Here is a 13,909-nt window from a genome sequence, read left to right as displayed (position 1 = left end):
CAAGTAAAGATACGAACGAAGTGAAACTTGGACTTCAAACACTGAGCCATAGCTCGGTCCGCTTTATACCTCAGTTAAAATGCAGATAATAATATTACCCACTCTAGGGACGGTCGTATGGGGAGCCAGCTTGAGTGGGGTCTTACTCTGAAACCAGCGCGGTGAAGTCGGCAACAACAAACAGCCCGCGAGATGTGTATTCGTAGCACTCCTGGTGAGCTTAACCCTCTGTTCCGATAAGGAATGCCAGCGCGAACAAAGTTGAAATATGCAGTCTTAAATAACGAGCCACGACTCGGTCCACAACTCACCTTAATAAAATAGCGAATAATGATAATCAATGGTTTGAAACACATTCGGTTGCACAATCTATGCCAGCACATTTCTAATGCAAACGAAACGCACAAGTCAACGCGAAATCGGCAACCACAAAAGGAAATCATCCACTGGATTACCTCTTTCGCTCCACGCAAAGCATGTCGGGCCCAGACAAGTAAAGATACGAACGAAGTGAAACTTGGACTTCAAACACTGAGCCGTAGCTGGGTACGCTTTATACCTCAGTTAAAATGCAGATAATAATATTACCCACTCTAGGGACGGTCGTATGGGGAGCCAGCTTGAGTGGGGTCTTACTCTGAAACCAGCGCGGCGAAGTCGGCAACAACAAACAGCCCGCGAGATGTGTATTCGTAGCACTCCTGGTGAGCTTAACCCTCTGTTCCGATAAGGAATGGCAGCGCGAACAAAGTTGAAATATGGAGTCTTAAATAACGAGCCACGACTCGGTCCACAACTCACCTTAATCAAATAGCGAATAATGATAATCAATGGTTTGAAACACATTCGGTTGCACATGTAACAAATTAACCAATAATTTGGATAATGGAAGTCAAATTCTATATAATAATTGACGTAATCGAAATATTGAAGAGATCTTTCTAGTCTTTCTCGTGTATGAGAAAATGGATATTTTCCCATGTCGGGTGACCCATAAACAACCGAAATATTGAAGAGATCTTTCTAGATCATTCGAAATATTGAGTCTAGATTTTTCTCGTGTATGAGAAAATGGATATTTCCCATGTCAGGTAACCTATAAACAAGTGTAATTATTGTAAGAAGGGTACCGAACATTCTAGATATGAGCAAAAATTGCTCCGTGGGAAACGAGATTTTTGGATAATAAAGAAAGGTACCGTTTTTGGCGAGCGAGATGAAAAAGATGTTACCATTTAAATAAGACATTTGATCGTGGTTTTCACGGTTTTTCTTTTTCAATTCGTTCGATACAACAATGCTAATTCATCACCGACTTGGTTTTCACGATTGTGAGTGTGTTTTATTGTAAGTAAATTTATTGTGATATATTATCCGTGGAAATAAAAATCTTTACAGGCAAATTGGTCAGATCCTTACTGTTATATAAAATTAACAGATATCTCAATTTGAACACGTAACCTACTATATATTCTGTTTTTGGAGTCAGATACTTATCTAATTCGCTCAATCAGAAAGCAAAGACAGCAGAAGTTACATTGGTGACCCCTGATGTCGAGATTATTATGGATCGTCAACAATCGTAAGTCATTTTATTCTATTAACTATTCTGTGTGATTTATCAACTGTTTGACCTGGTTTGTAATATCTCCTTACAAGTTGTACCTGTTATCGATAGTAGTAATAAAATATTGTTGTTGTAATTTTGTACCTGGTTTTACTTAAGTGTGTATAAGGTTGTATGGTATATTGATTACTGGGTAAATAAATGTCCAAATTACAAAAAATGTTTACGCGAAGCAAAGCTCGTAAATAAGAACAATCAGGTGTAAATCCATATCAATTAACACATATTACGCCTGAAATACCAAAACGTCGAGATATTGAAGACGAAACAGAATTTGGACTTGAAAATTTGAATATTTCTGAATCAAATTTAATTGAACGTGAAGATGACAATTGTAATTGGCAAAGTTCGTCCCCAAGGGAAACAAAACCTGTTGTTGATATGGAGCTTACGCAGTGCGAGGATTTGGGAGGTGATTCTGGACAGAGAATAACTTTTCAATTGCCGTCGGTTAGGAAATTTAATAACACAAACAACCCATTTTTGACCAATAAAGATAGAGTAGAAGATTCCGGACCGAATTACGGCATAAATTCCAGAATCTCTCAGATAACTGAACCTAGAACAATATTGTATGAAAAGCATAGAATTCCCACGAGACCACTTTGGGAAAATTCGGTGAAAAATTGGATCTTTTTAACGGAAAACGAATTCGCTGAAAATCAAATAGTCAGCGATTCGCAAAAGAAAAACTATATACTAAGGTGTTTAAATTCTCCACAACTGGATCTTGTCAGGGCAAGGATGCCGCTCGATGAACATAATAATAATTATGAAAAACTGAAACAAATTTTGTTGGACATTTTTGCACCGGATTCTCGAGAAAAATTACAGAAAATATTTTCTGGGCAATTACAAAATGAAAGGCCAGATATTATTCTTAAATATTTGAAAGATTCCTTTATTGGGGGACATAGAAACAGTATAGAAGTTCAAAATCTAATAAAGAAAGTGTTTGTAGCATTGTTACCAGCTTACATAGCCAACGTCTTATACTCAGATATAGCAAAATATTCATGCGAGAAATTGCTGGCTCGCGCGATGCAAATTTATGATTCCTCAGATAATAATTCGAACCATGTTACAAGGTCCTATCAAAAAGACAATTCTGGACAAAATAAACTGGAGCAATTAACAGATCAGGTAACGTCTCTGGCTAAAAATGTTGATAATTTGAATACCCAAATCAAAGCAATAAACAGCCCAAGATTCGAACCAAAATTTAACCCGGTTCATCGATATAATGCCCCTCCGCAGCATCAAGCGAGACAGTACAATTCTCAAGATAGGCGTCAATTTGAAACGAGGAAGTTTGCTAGAGGTTATCCTAGGAATACTTTCAATTCGAACAATTATAACTGGAGACGGAATTGTGATGTAAATTTCTGCTATTTCCATAATAAATTTGGAGAAAACGCAGTCAAATGTAATGCCCCTTGCAGCTTTCCTAGAAAGAATTTTTTAGCCGAAGGGTAGACTTTTCTGGTTTTAACAGCCCGGAAGGTCTACCCTCTCGTAAAACAAATGCTGTACATAAATTTAAGAATTGTGAAAATTTAAATAAAAATAATTTACCGTCTCTGTCAAGCAACAATAAATTATTTTTTGTATATGATTCCCTTTCTAAAAATCGACTTTTAGTTGATACTGGATCAACTTATAGTATTTTAAATGCCAAAAAGTTACATCAATTTAAAACCATAAAAAATCTTACCGAAGATAATCCCGGTACACATATTATTCGTGACCGAAAATATGAACCTCTGATTACGGCAAATGGCACAAAATTAACCGTAGTGGGCAATACCGAAATTGAAATTTGCTTGGCAGATAAGGTGAAATATACACATAATTGTGTGTTAGCAAACATAGAATTTGATGGTATACTTGGAATAGACTTTCTTGTTAAAAATAAACTGGTAATAGACTTAGCAAACAATTGTTTAACTAATAGAGCAGACGATTTTTCGATTCCGTGTCATAATACGTTAAGTGGTGCGCCAATATTAACCTTAATACCGGAAACAATAGATAAGGAATACCAATTATTATTGCAAAAATATCCAGAAATTTTAATCCGGAAACATGCAAAATTTCGAGGAATTAATCATAATTATCAACACGATATTATAACTTTTGGACCTCCAGTTTATACAAAAGACCGACCGGTTCCGTTCAAATATAAGAAGCAAGTAGACGACGAGATAAATAAATTATTAGAAAACGGAGATATAATTCGCGGAGTTAGCCCGTATTGTAGCCCGCTGAACGTAGTTCCTAAAAAGGACAATTCAATTCGTTTGACTTTTGATTATAGACGTTTGAATCTGATTACAAGAATCCCAAGATTCCCATTGCCGAGACTTGAAGATTTTACGTCGGAACTCGCCGGATGTACAATCTTTACTAAACTCGACCTTGAATCGGCTTACTCAAATATCAAACTTAATCCGTTACATAGACATAAGTGTGCATTTAGCGTCGCGAATGCTCAGTATATTCCCATTATGATGCCATTTGGCATTGCTTCCGCACCCAGTTCCTTCTCTAACTTCATGAGTAAAGTTTTGTTTGGGTTGAAAAATGTTTTTTTCTATCTTGATGATTTACTAATTTACACTAAAACAAAAGAGGAAAACTTGAAAGTAACCGATCAAGTATTTAAACGACTAAACCACTATGGTTTAACACTAAACCTAAAAAAATGCGAGTTTGGAAAGTCAAATCTTTCTTATCTAGGCTACGAACTTGATGAAAATGGAATAAAACCAATCAGAGACAAAGTCGAGGTTATTAAAAAATTTCGAGTACCACAAACAATTACAGAATGTCGCAAATTCATAGGCATGTGCAATTTTTATAGGAAACATATAGCCAGATATTCTGAGATAATTTATCCGATTACTCAATTAGTCTCAGATAAAAACCGCAAACGTCAAAAACCAATTTGGACAGCAGAATGTGATGCTGCCTTTCATAAAATCAAAGAGTGTTTGGTTAACGCATGCATGATAGCACACCCAAGAATTGATGTGCCAATAACGGTAATATGTGATGCAAGTTCGTCTGCTATTGCAGGGGCCGTAACACAATATGTTGACGGAATAAACCAGCCCTTGGGGTTCTTTTCAAAAACTCTATACAAGCGAGAGAAAAACTATACTATTTTCTCCAAAGAACTAATGGCTTGTTACTTAACCATTAAGTATTTTAAAAATCTTTTAATCGGTCGACAATTTCAATTATTATCCGATAACAAAGCGTTAATTCAGGCACTAAATAATCCGACAAATAGACCCAGCGACAGAGAAAATCGTCAACTGGATTACATCACAAGTATGACAAACTCGTTTTCTCACATACCGGGGTCAAGTAATCCAGTGGCCGATTTTATTTCTCGCTATGTAAATAATGATAGCCAAAGTAATGATAAAATTAATACAGAAAAAGTTAATACAATGGACGAAATAGAGACGCGCGAAGCAAAAACAGCGGTCGTCGAGGACAACGACGCAGCGAAGCGTATAACGTCATCCGAACCACAGACGCACGAAACCGGTGAAGCGAATAAATCAGTCGACGCAATGACGCACGTAACGTCAGCCGACGCAAGCAGACAGCAAACGCAAGGAACCGGTGAAGCGTGTAAAACCGTTGACGCGATGTCTGACATAACGCCATCTGAGCAACGTAACCGCGGAACTGATAATACGTGTGGAGTAGAGAATAAATCTGTGATAGAAAATGGAAATGTTCTAGAAAATAAAACTGTAAATATTATTTATCAACAACAAGATGCCATTCCTTTAACGGAAATAGCTAAAGAGCAAGAAAACTGTAAAGAAATACAAAGTTTAAAAGCAAACGCTGGCCATTCACTCAAGCTTGCAGAAATAGCCATAGACAACATGGGTGGAGTTATTCTATGTGACGTATCCTTGGAACATAAGAAAGCTAGACCTATAATACCCAAGATTTTACGTAGGAGAATTTTCGACAAAATACATGACCTTTGTCATCCAGGTATTAAAAGTACCAATAATTTAATTTCAGAACGTTACGTATGGCCACAAATGCATGCAGATATTACAAATTATGTGAAATCTTGTTTGAAATGTCAGAAAAACAGGATCTTTAGACACACTGTATCTCAACTGTCATCTATTCCTAATGAAAGATTTTCAGAGGTTCAAATAGATATTGTTGGACCATTTGTACCAAGCAAAGGTTTTACTTATATTTTTACTATGATTGACCGTACCACACGTTGGATAGAGGCGATCCCGATATCTGACCGCCTCAACTCTTATAGATACATTTTTATTGCATTGGGTTGCCAGATTTGGGTGTCCAACTCTCCTTAAGAGTGACAATTACTCCTCTTTCAGAAGTAAAAATTGGGCTCAATTTATGAATTTTTTAGGAATAAAACATAAATTTTCATTGCCATATATGCCGCAGGGAAACGGACAAATAGAACGAATTCATAGAGAATTAAAACGTGGTTTGAAGTGTCAGGAAAATCCTAGTGAATGGTCATCAAACTTGGGAAACGTCCTTTTAGGTTTGAGGTCCATTCCGAAATTAAACGGATTTTCATTGTCCGAACTTGCATATGGGAGAACACTGAGACTCCTTGGAGAATTAGTGGAAAGTTCTGACATAACCCAAGATTTTGACCCTTACAGTTATGTTTCTAAATTAAAACGTTTTTTTGGAAATTTTAAAGCTCTTCCAACAAGAAAGAAATTAAGGTCTAATGTATATATTCCACCAAAGTTGTTCACTTGTAGTCATGTGTTTCAACGAATAGATCACGTAAAAAAGTCTTTGCAACCCAACTATCAGGGGCCATATGAAGTGATATTTCGAAATAAGACTGCTTTCACCATAAAAAAAAATAAGGGTATAGAACGAGTTTCTATTAACCAATTAAAACCTGCTGAAATTACTATTTTTGAAACAGATAAGGAAGAGCGTCCTGAACAAAAACATGGCGTGGAAAACCAAAATTTTCTCACTGAAATTGAAAAACCACCAATAAAAACAGTAATTACTCCCAAGAATAACAATGAACCTTTTATTTCAGAATTCACGAGTCCAACGACAGAGGACATCCTATGGAAGAAGGAGAACCAGCCCAAGACCAGATACGGCCGGACAGTACGTCTGCCAGACCGGTATGGACAGGCAGAGACGGAAGTCTAGAGGAAAAGGAAGAGGAAAATTCGGACAATGACGAAATAACCCGGACCGACAAATCCGATAGAGAAATCATTTATTTGAAACGTGGCAGGATGGTGGGACAAGAATTTTATCAAGAATTCAGGTATTTATCCGTTATACTATTACTTCTAGTTTTTATGCAATTACCATGGCTATGTTTTGGAAATCCAGAGGTTCATGGCTATATCTGCCAAAATGACAAAATCAATCAAGAGTACGACATATCGGATGATAAGTCTTGCAAACAGCACAAATCCGAACATATAGTGAAATGTCAAGCTAAAGTCTATCACGCACCTAAATTGCATACTAAAATTCCAATTAGAGCTTGCCAAACTAGTATAACTGAATGGAAAAGTCACTTTTATTTCTTTGGAGCTAAGACTCACTTTACTAAAATAAAATCAGGAGTACCTTCGTCCGAACAAAATTGCAGAAACTGGTTTAAGACTCACGAATCGAATCAATTCGGTAAGTTTGTTCAGAAAACCAATGATCTATGGGTAACCGAGAATAAACCGGTTATCAACTATAAATGGCCCACAACTGATTCCGGAACAACTGAAAATATTGCCCTAATAACATCCTATGTAATGTATGACCATCTAAACTCAAAAATTATTTTTCCTCTAGCTGACAGCGCAAATTGCTCTGTAAATCAATCTTCCTGCCAAATTGGTAGTTATACACTTTTATTTGACGATGCAAAATTCGAAAAATGTCCAAACAAAGCGGAGGAAATAAACTCTTCGCTAACTGCACACGTAAACAACACTAATTACATATATGCTGTAGAACTAAACGATTTACATATGACCTTTCATTCCTTTTCAGAGTGTAACGAATTAACGACTGATTGCTTTGGCAGTATTTTCTGCCTTGAAAACGAACTTTTGGTTCAAGTCAAGAATTGTAGTTTATTAAAGAAAGTCAACGTGTTACGTGAGTTTGCTGATCACGCAGACATTTCGACGGCATTAACGTTGATGATACAAAATGTCGCAGACTCACAAACCGCTCTGTCCGCGAAATTACAGAGCCAAATCTTTAAATTGGAATGTGAGACCGAACGAATATTATCTAAAATTTATAGAGTTTTAGCGAAAACGTACCCGTCGGATGTGTTGAACGAAATTTTGGGAACAAATAATCTCTTTGCGGTTAACAGAGGCGACGTGCTGGGCACCCTTTTGTGTCAACCCATAAAAGCGAGTCTCTTAAATAGTCTAATATTACCTAACGAGTTATATTCTACTCGTCCCTTAGTTAACTATACTGATAACACTAACACTACAGTTATCGCCCAATACTTGTCTTCGGGAAGAATTCTTCCAGGTATAAACTTTTATAGTACCGAACCACAGGAGTTCGTTACCTTTAAAATGAATAACACTTATTATAGCTATCAAAAGGGAATTCTACAAAACAAAACCACAAACCCAAAGAAAATTCACCCTTACCTAACAACTAAGAAAATAAATCCTTACAATACAAATTATCTTACTTCATTGTCAAAATTTTTCAAGAACGACGTACCGCGTTCTAACGACATAGATTCAATGCTAATGTCCATAAGCCAGAATTCCATATTTACTAAAAGTCTAATTGACCATGCCAATTCTTTTAATGACGAACAGGAAACAACTAGTGCTAATCCTGCACTTCCCCTGAAAATACTAGCTAAACATATTAAAAAAATATTGATATCTTTTCTTAGTGGAATAGGCAATAAATTCCTTGCCATTGTAATACTGATCGGGCTAATTCTGTCTATTATTTTTGCTTACGGCAGGACTGTAACTTTGGCTGGAAGTGGAATCCGAAGTTCTGTCGGGAGAAGAATAAGGGATAGAATCTTTGGGGGGCGTCCCTCTCCTCCCGACAGACGTACAAGCACTCCGAGAGAACAGGAAGGCCCCAGATATCGACGTACCCGCTCCCGTGAACCGAACGGAAATCATTCCAGACGTACGAATGTCCACCACCAACCGAGAGTCACGCGTACCCAGTAAGGGATAGATGGGACCGTCTCTGGTCGTCCCGTGGCGGAGCCAGAAGCCGAACCCCCATCGGCCAATCATCCACAGCTCGTCCTATGGCACCGGTGCAAAGAGCTCCCCAAGCAAACGAGAGGGCCAATGCTATGCAACACCTCAGAAGCAATGGTGGAAATGTCGAGGTCCTAAATCTCGTGTCGGATAGCGGAAGCGAATAAATAAAAATTTATAGCGCTCGCGGCGATGAACAAAACTTATGACCTGATAAAAGACAATGACAGGTTACATAATCAAGAAATTATAATCAAGAAAACAAATACCTTTTTTTTTAACATATTTTTTTTTGGATCCAAAGGCTCACAAGTTTTTTAAGCCTTATTTTTTTCCCTCAATCATTTTTTTTTCAACCAATGATTCCCCAAATGGAGTACTCCAATCATTTTTTTGTTTTCTCCACCAAGTATCTCCAAATAAAGTGCACAAAGTTTCACAAAAGTTATCTTAATTCTTTCTGCAGTTTATTGAATTTATGAGATTAATAGGAAATATCACGGTACCGATGTCTCAAAATTTAATTTTATTGTTGCATTCTTTTATTGGTTTTACAACGCTCGTCTATTTGTTGTATTTTTCAAATTTCATGACAAATTATTGTGTTTTACATCTAAATCTCCCCCCCCCCCCCCCCCCCCCCATTTTTATTGCAAATGGTACAGACAATTAAATGTAGAATGAGTAGTAACAATACTAGTTGCAATCACTGAAACGTAAAGACCTACCTAGTTGCAATCACTGAAACGTAACGACCTACCAAAAAGCCTTATGTTTAATAAGGTTTAACACTGATAACGTAAAGACCTACAATACAGTCATATTGTAAGATTTTTTTTGTTTTTGGGAATCAATAAACCATCTTTTCTTCATTTTTTAAAGTCATTATCGCCTAATTTATCTAATAGTAAATCGTACATTAAACAAGTGCTCACAATTTTGAAAGTCGTGTAGGTGAGAAGAAGGTATAATAATACCATTACTGTTTCACTGAATTGCACAATTCAAATGCCTTTCACAATACAAATGTCTCATCCTTATAATTTGAAAAGACCCCAAGTCAGAATCATAATAAATGGGGCTGCAATGAGTTCTTAAGTTGTATGTTTTTAATTCTTGCATGTATAATTAGTGCTCAAATTTCATGTTTTTCTTCTTGTATATAAATCTTTCAATTGCCATTTTAAATAACCAAAATTAAGGAATTTGTCTTGTCGTTTCTGAGTCTTGTGTCTTATTGATTAATTACACTCGACCATTTTTTTCTTGCTCTTCGTAGTGGATGTTTTGCTCTTCATCCGACAGTTTTCAAACAAATTACTTTGACATTTCAAATTGCCATCTTCAAAAGTTACGAGATTTGATTACTGTCATGATAATTTCGATTTCATTCTTATATTTCTACAATTATCGGTTAATTTTTAATATGTGCTTTTAAAATATTTCACTTGTGGTGCCAGGAATGTGTAACAAATTAACCAATAATTTGGATAATGGAAGTCAAATTCTATATAATAATTGACGTAATCGAAATATTAAAGAGATCTTTCTAGTCTTTCTCGTGTATGAGAAAATGGATATTTTCCCATGTCGGGTGACCCATAAACAACCGAAATATTGAAGAGATCTTTCTAGATCATTCGAAATATTGAGTCTAGATCTTTCTCGTGTATGAGAAAATGGATATTTCCCATGTCAGGTAACCTATAAACAAGTGTAATTATTGTAAGAAGGGTACCGAACATTCTAGATATGAGCAAAAATTGCTCCGTGGGAAACGAGATTTTTGGATAATAAAGAAAGGTACCGTTTTTGGCGAGCGAGATGAAAAAGATGTTACCATTTAAATAAGACATTTGATCGTGGTTTTCACGGTTTTTCTTTTTCAATTCGTTCGATACAACAATGCTAATTCATCACCGACTTGGTTTTCACGATTGTGAGTGTGTTTTATTGTAAGTAAATTTATTGTGATATATTATCCGTGGAAATAAAAATCTTTACAGGCAAATTGGTCAGATCCTTACTGTTATATAAAATTAACAGATATCTCAATTTGAACACGTAACCTACTATATATTCTGTTTTTGGAGTCAGATACTTATCTAATTCGCTCAATCAGAAAGCAAAGGCAGCAGAAGTTACACACAATCTATGCCAGCACAGATCTAATGCAAACGAAACGCACAAGTCGACGCGAAATCGGCAACCACAAAAGAAAATCATCCACTGGATTACCTCTTTCGCTCCACGCAAAGCATGTCGGGCCCAGACAAGTAAAGATACGAACGAAATGAAACTTGGACTTCAAACACTGAGCCATAGCTCGGTCCGCTTTATACCTCAGTTAAAATGCAGATAATAATATTACCCACTCTAGGGACGGTCGTATGGGGAGCCAGCTTGAGTGGGGTCTTACTCTGAAACCAGCGCGGCGAAGTCGGCAACAACAAACAGCCCGCGAGATGTGTATTCGTAGCACTCCTGGTGAGCTTAACCCTCTGTTCCGATAAGGAATGGCAGCGCGAACAAAGTTGAAATATGCAGTCTTAAATAACGAGCCACGACTCGGTCCACAACTCACCTTAATCAAATAGCGAATAATGATAATCAATGGTTTGAAACACATTCGGTTGCACAATCTATGCCAGCACATATCTAATGCAAACGAAACGCACAAGTCAACGCGAAATCGGCAACAACAAAGGAAATCATCCACTGGATTACCTCTTTCGCTCCACGCAAAGCATGTCGGGCCCGACAAGTAAAGATACGAACGAAATGAAACTTGGACTTCAAACACTGAGCCGTATCTCAGTACGCTTTATACCTCAGTTAAAATGCAGATAATAATATTACCCACTCTAGGGACGGTTGTATGGGGAGCCAGCTTGAGTGGGGTCTTACTCTGAAATCAGCGCGGCGAAGTCGGCAACAACAAACAGCCCGCGAGATGTGTATTCGTAGCACTCCTGGTGAGCTTAACCCTCTGTTCCGATAAGGAATGGCAGCGCGAACAAAGTTGAAATATGCAGTCTTAAATAACGAGCCACGACTCGGTCCACAACCCACCTTAATCAAATAGCGAATAATGATAATCAATGGTTTGAAACACATTCGGTTGCACAATCTATGCCAGCACAGATCTAATGCAAACAAAACGCACAAGTCAACGCGAAATCGGCAACCACAAAAGGAAATCATCCACTGGATTACCTCTTTCGCTCCACGCAAAGCATGTCGGGCCCAGACAAGTAAAGATACGAACGAAGTGAAACTTGGACTTCAAACACTGAGCCATAGCTCGGTCCGCTTTATACCTCAGTTAAATTGCAGATAATAATATTACCCACTCTAGGGACGGTCGTATGGGGAGCCAGCTTGAGTGGGGTCTTACTCTGAAACCAGCGCGGTGAAGTCGGCAACAACAAACAGCCCGCGAGATGTGTATTCGTAGCACTCCTGGTGAGCTTAACCCTCTGTTCCGATAAGGAATGCCAGCGCGAACAAAGTTGAAATATGCAGTCTTAAATAACGAGCCACGACTCGGTCCACAACTCACCTTAATAAAATAGCGAATAATGATAATCAATGGTTTGAAACACATTCGGTTGCACAATCTATGCCAGCACATTTCTAATGCAAACGAAACGCACAAGTCAACGCGAAATCGGCAACCACAAAAGGAAATCATCCACTGGATTACCTCTTTCGCTCCACGCAAAGCATGTCGGGCCCAGACAAGTAAAGATACGAACAAAATGAAACTTGGACTTCAAACACTGAGCCATAGCTCGGTCCGCTTTATAGCTCCGTTAAAATGCAGATAATAATATTACCCACTCTAGGGACGGTCGTATGGGGAGCCAGCTTGAGTGGGGTCTTACTCTGAAACCAGCGCGGCGAAGTCGGCAACAACAAACAGCCCGCGAGATGTGTATTCGTAGCACTCCTGGTGAGCTTAACCCTCTGTTCCGATAAGGAATGGCAGCGCGAACAAAGTTGAAATATGCAGTCTTAAATAACGAGCCACGACTCGGTCCACAACTCACCTTAATCAAAAAGCGAATAATGATAATCAATGGTTTGAAACACATTCGGTTGCACAATCTATGCCAGCACAGATCTAATGCAAACGAAACGCACAAGTCAACGCGAAATCGGCAACCACAAAAGGAAATCATCCACTGGATTACCTCTTTCGCTCCACGCAAAGCATGTCGGGCCCAGACAAGTAAAGATACGAACGAAATGAAACTTGGACTTCAAACACTGAGCCATAGCTCGGTCCGCTTTATACCTCAGTTAAAATGCAGATAATAATATTACCCACTCTAGGGACGGTCGTATGGGGAGCCAGCTTGAGTGGGGTCTTACTCTAAAACCAGCGCGGCGAAGTCGGCAACAACAAACAGCCCGCGAGATGTGTATTCGTAGCACTCCTGGTGAGCTTAACCCTCTGTTCCGATAAGGAATGGCAGCGCGAACAAAGTTGAAATATGCAGTCTTAAATAACGAGCCACGACTCGGTCCACAACTCACCTTAATCAAATAGCGAATAATGATAATTAATGGTTTGAAACACATTCGGTTGCACAATCTATGCCAGCACAGATCTAATGCAAACGAAACGCACAAGTCAACGCGAAATCGGCAACAACAAAGGAAATCATCCACTGGATTACCTCTTTCGCTCCACGCAAAGCATGTCGGGCCCAGACAAGTAAAGATACGAACGAAATGAAACTTGGACTTCAAACACTGAGCCGTATCTCAGTACGCTTTATACCTCAGTTAAAATGCAGATATTAATATTACCCACTCTAGGGACGGTCGTATGGGGAGCCAGCTTGAGTGGGGTCTTACTCTGAAATCAGCGCGGCGAAGTCGGCAACAACAAACAGCCCGCGAGATGTGTATTCGTAGCACTCCTGGTGAGCTTAACCCTCTGTTCCGATAAGGAATGGCAGCGCGAACAAAGTTGAAATAAGCAGTCTTAAATAACGAG

The 13,909-nt window shown here is 38.3% G+C and overlaps 1 protein-coding gene across 4 annotated transcripts; it reads left to right on the top strand.

Moving 5' to 3' along the window:
- Nucleotides 1–4,232: 4,232 nt before the first annotated feature.
- On the top strand, nt 4,233–11,005 carry LOC120344697 (uncharacterized). 4 transcript variants are annotated; one of them, XM_078113831.1, is made up of 4 exons: nt 4,233–5,650; nt 6,717–6,956; nt 7,487–7,531; nt 8,646–11,005. In XM_078113831.1, exons 1-2 carry the CDS (start codon nt 4,474–4,476, stop codon nt 6,833–6,835), a joined length of 1,296 nt encoding a protein of 431 aa, XP_077969957.1. In that variant the 5' UTR covers nt 4,233–4,473; the 3' UTR covers nt 6,836–6,956; nt 7,487–7,531; nt 8,646–11,005. The 4 variants fall into 4 exon arrangements, with proteins under 4 accessions (XP_077969957.1, XP_077969955.1, XP_077969956.1 ...); XM_078113829.1 differs by lacking the exon at nt 7,487–7,531; XM_078113830.1 differs by lacking the exon at nt 7,487–7,531 and having other exon boundaries at nt 7,688–11,005.
- Nucleotides 11,006–13,909: the final 2,904 nt, after the last annotated feature.

Source organism: Styela clava, chromosome 6 (assembly GCF_964204865.1).
Source record: "Styela clava chromosome 6, kaStyClav1.hap1.2, whole genome shotgun sequence".
NCBI classification, from domain to species: domain Eukaryota; kingdom Metazoa; phylum Chordata; class Ascidiacea; order Stolidobranchia; family Styelidae; genus Styela; species Styela clava.
Note: the sequence above shows the minus strand (reverse complement) of the source record. Positions and strands in the feature narration are given on the sequence as shown.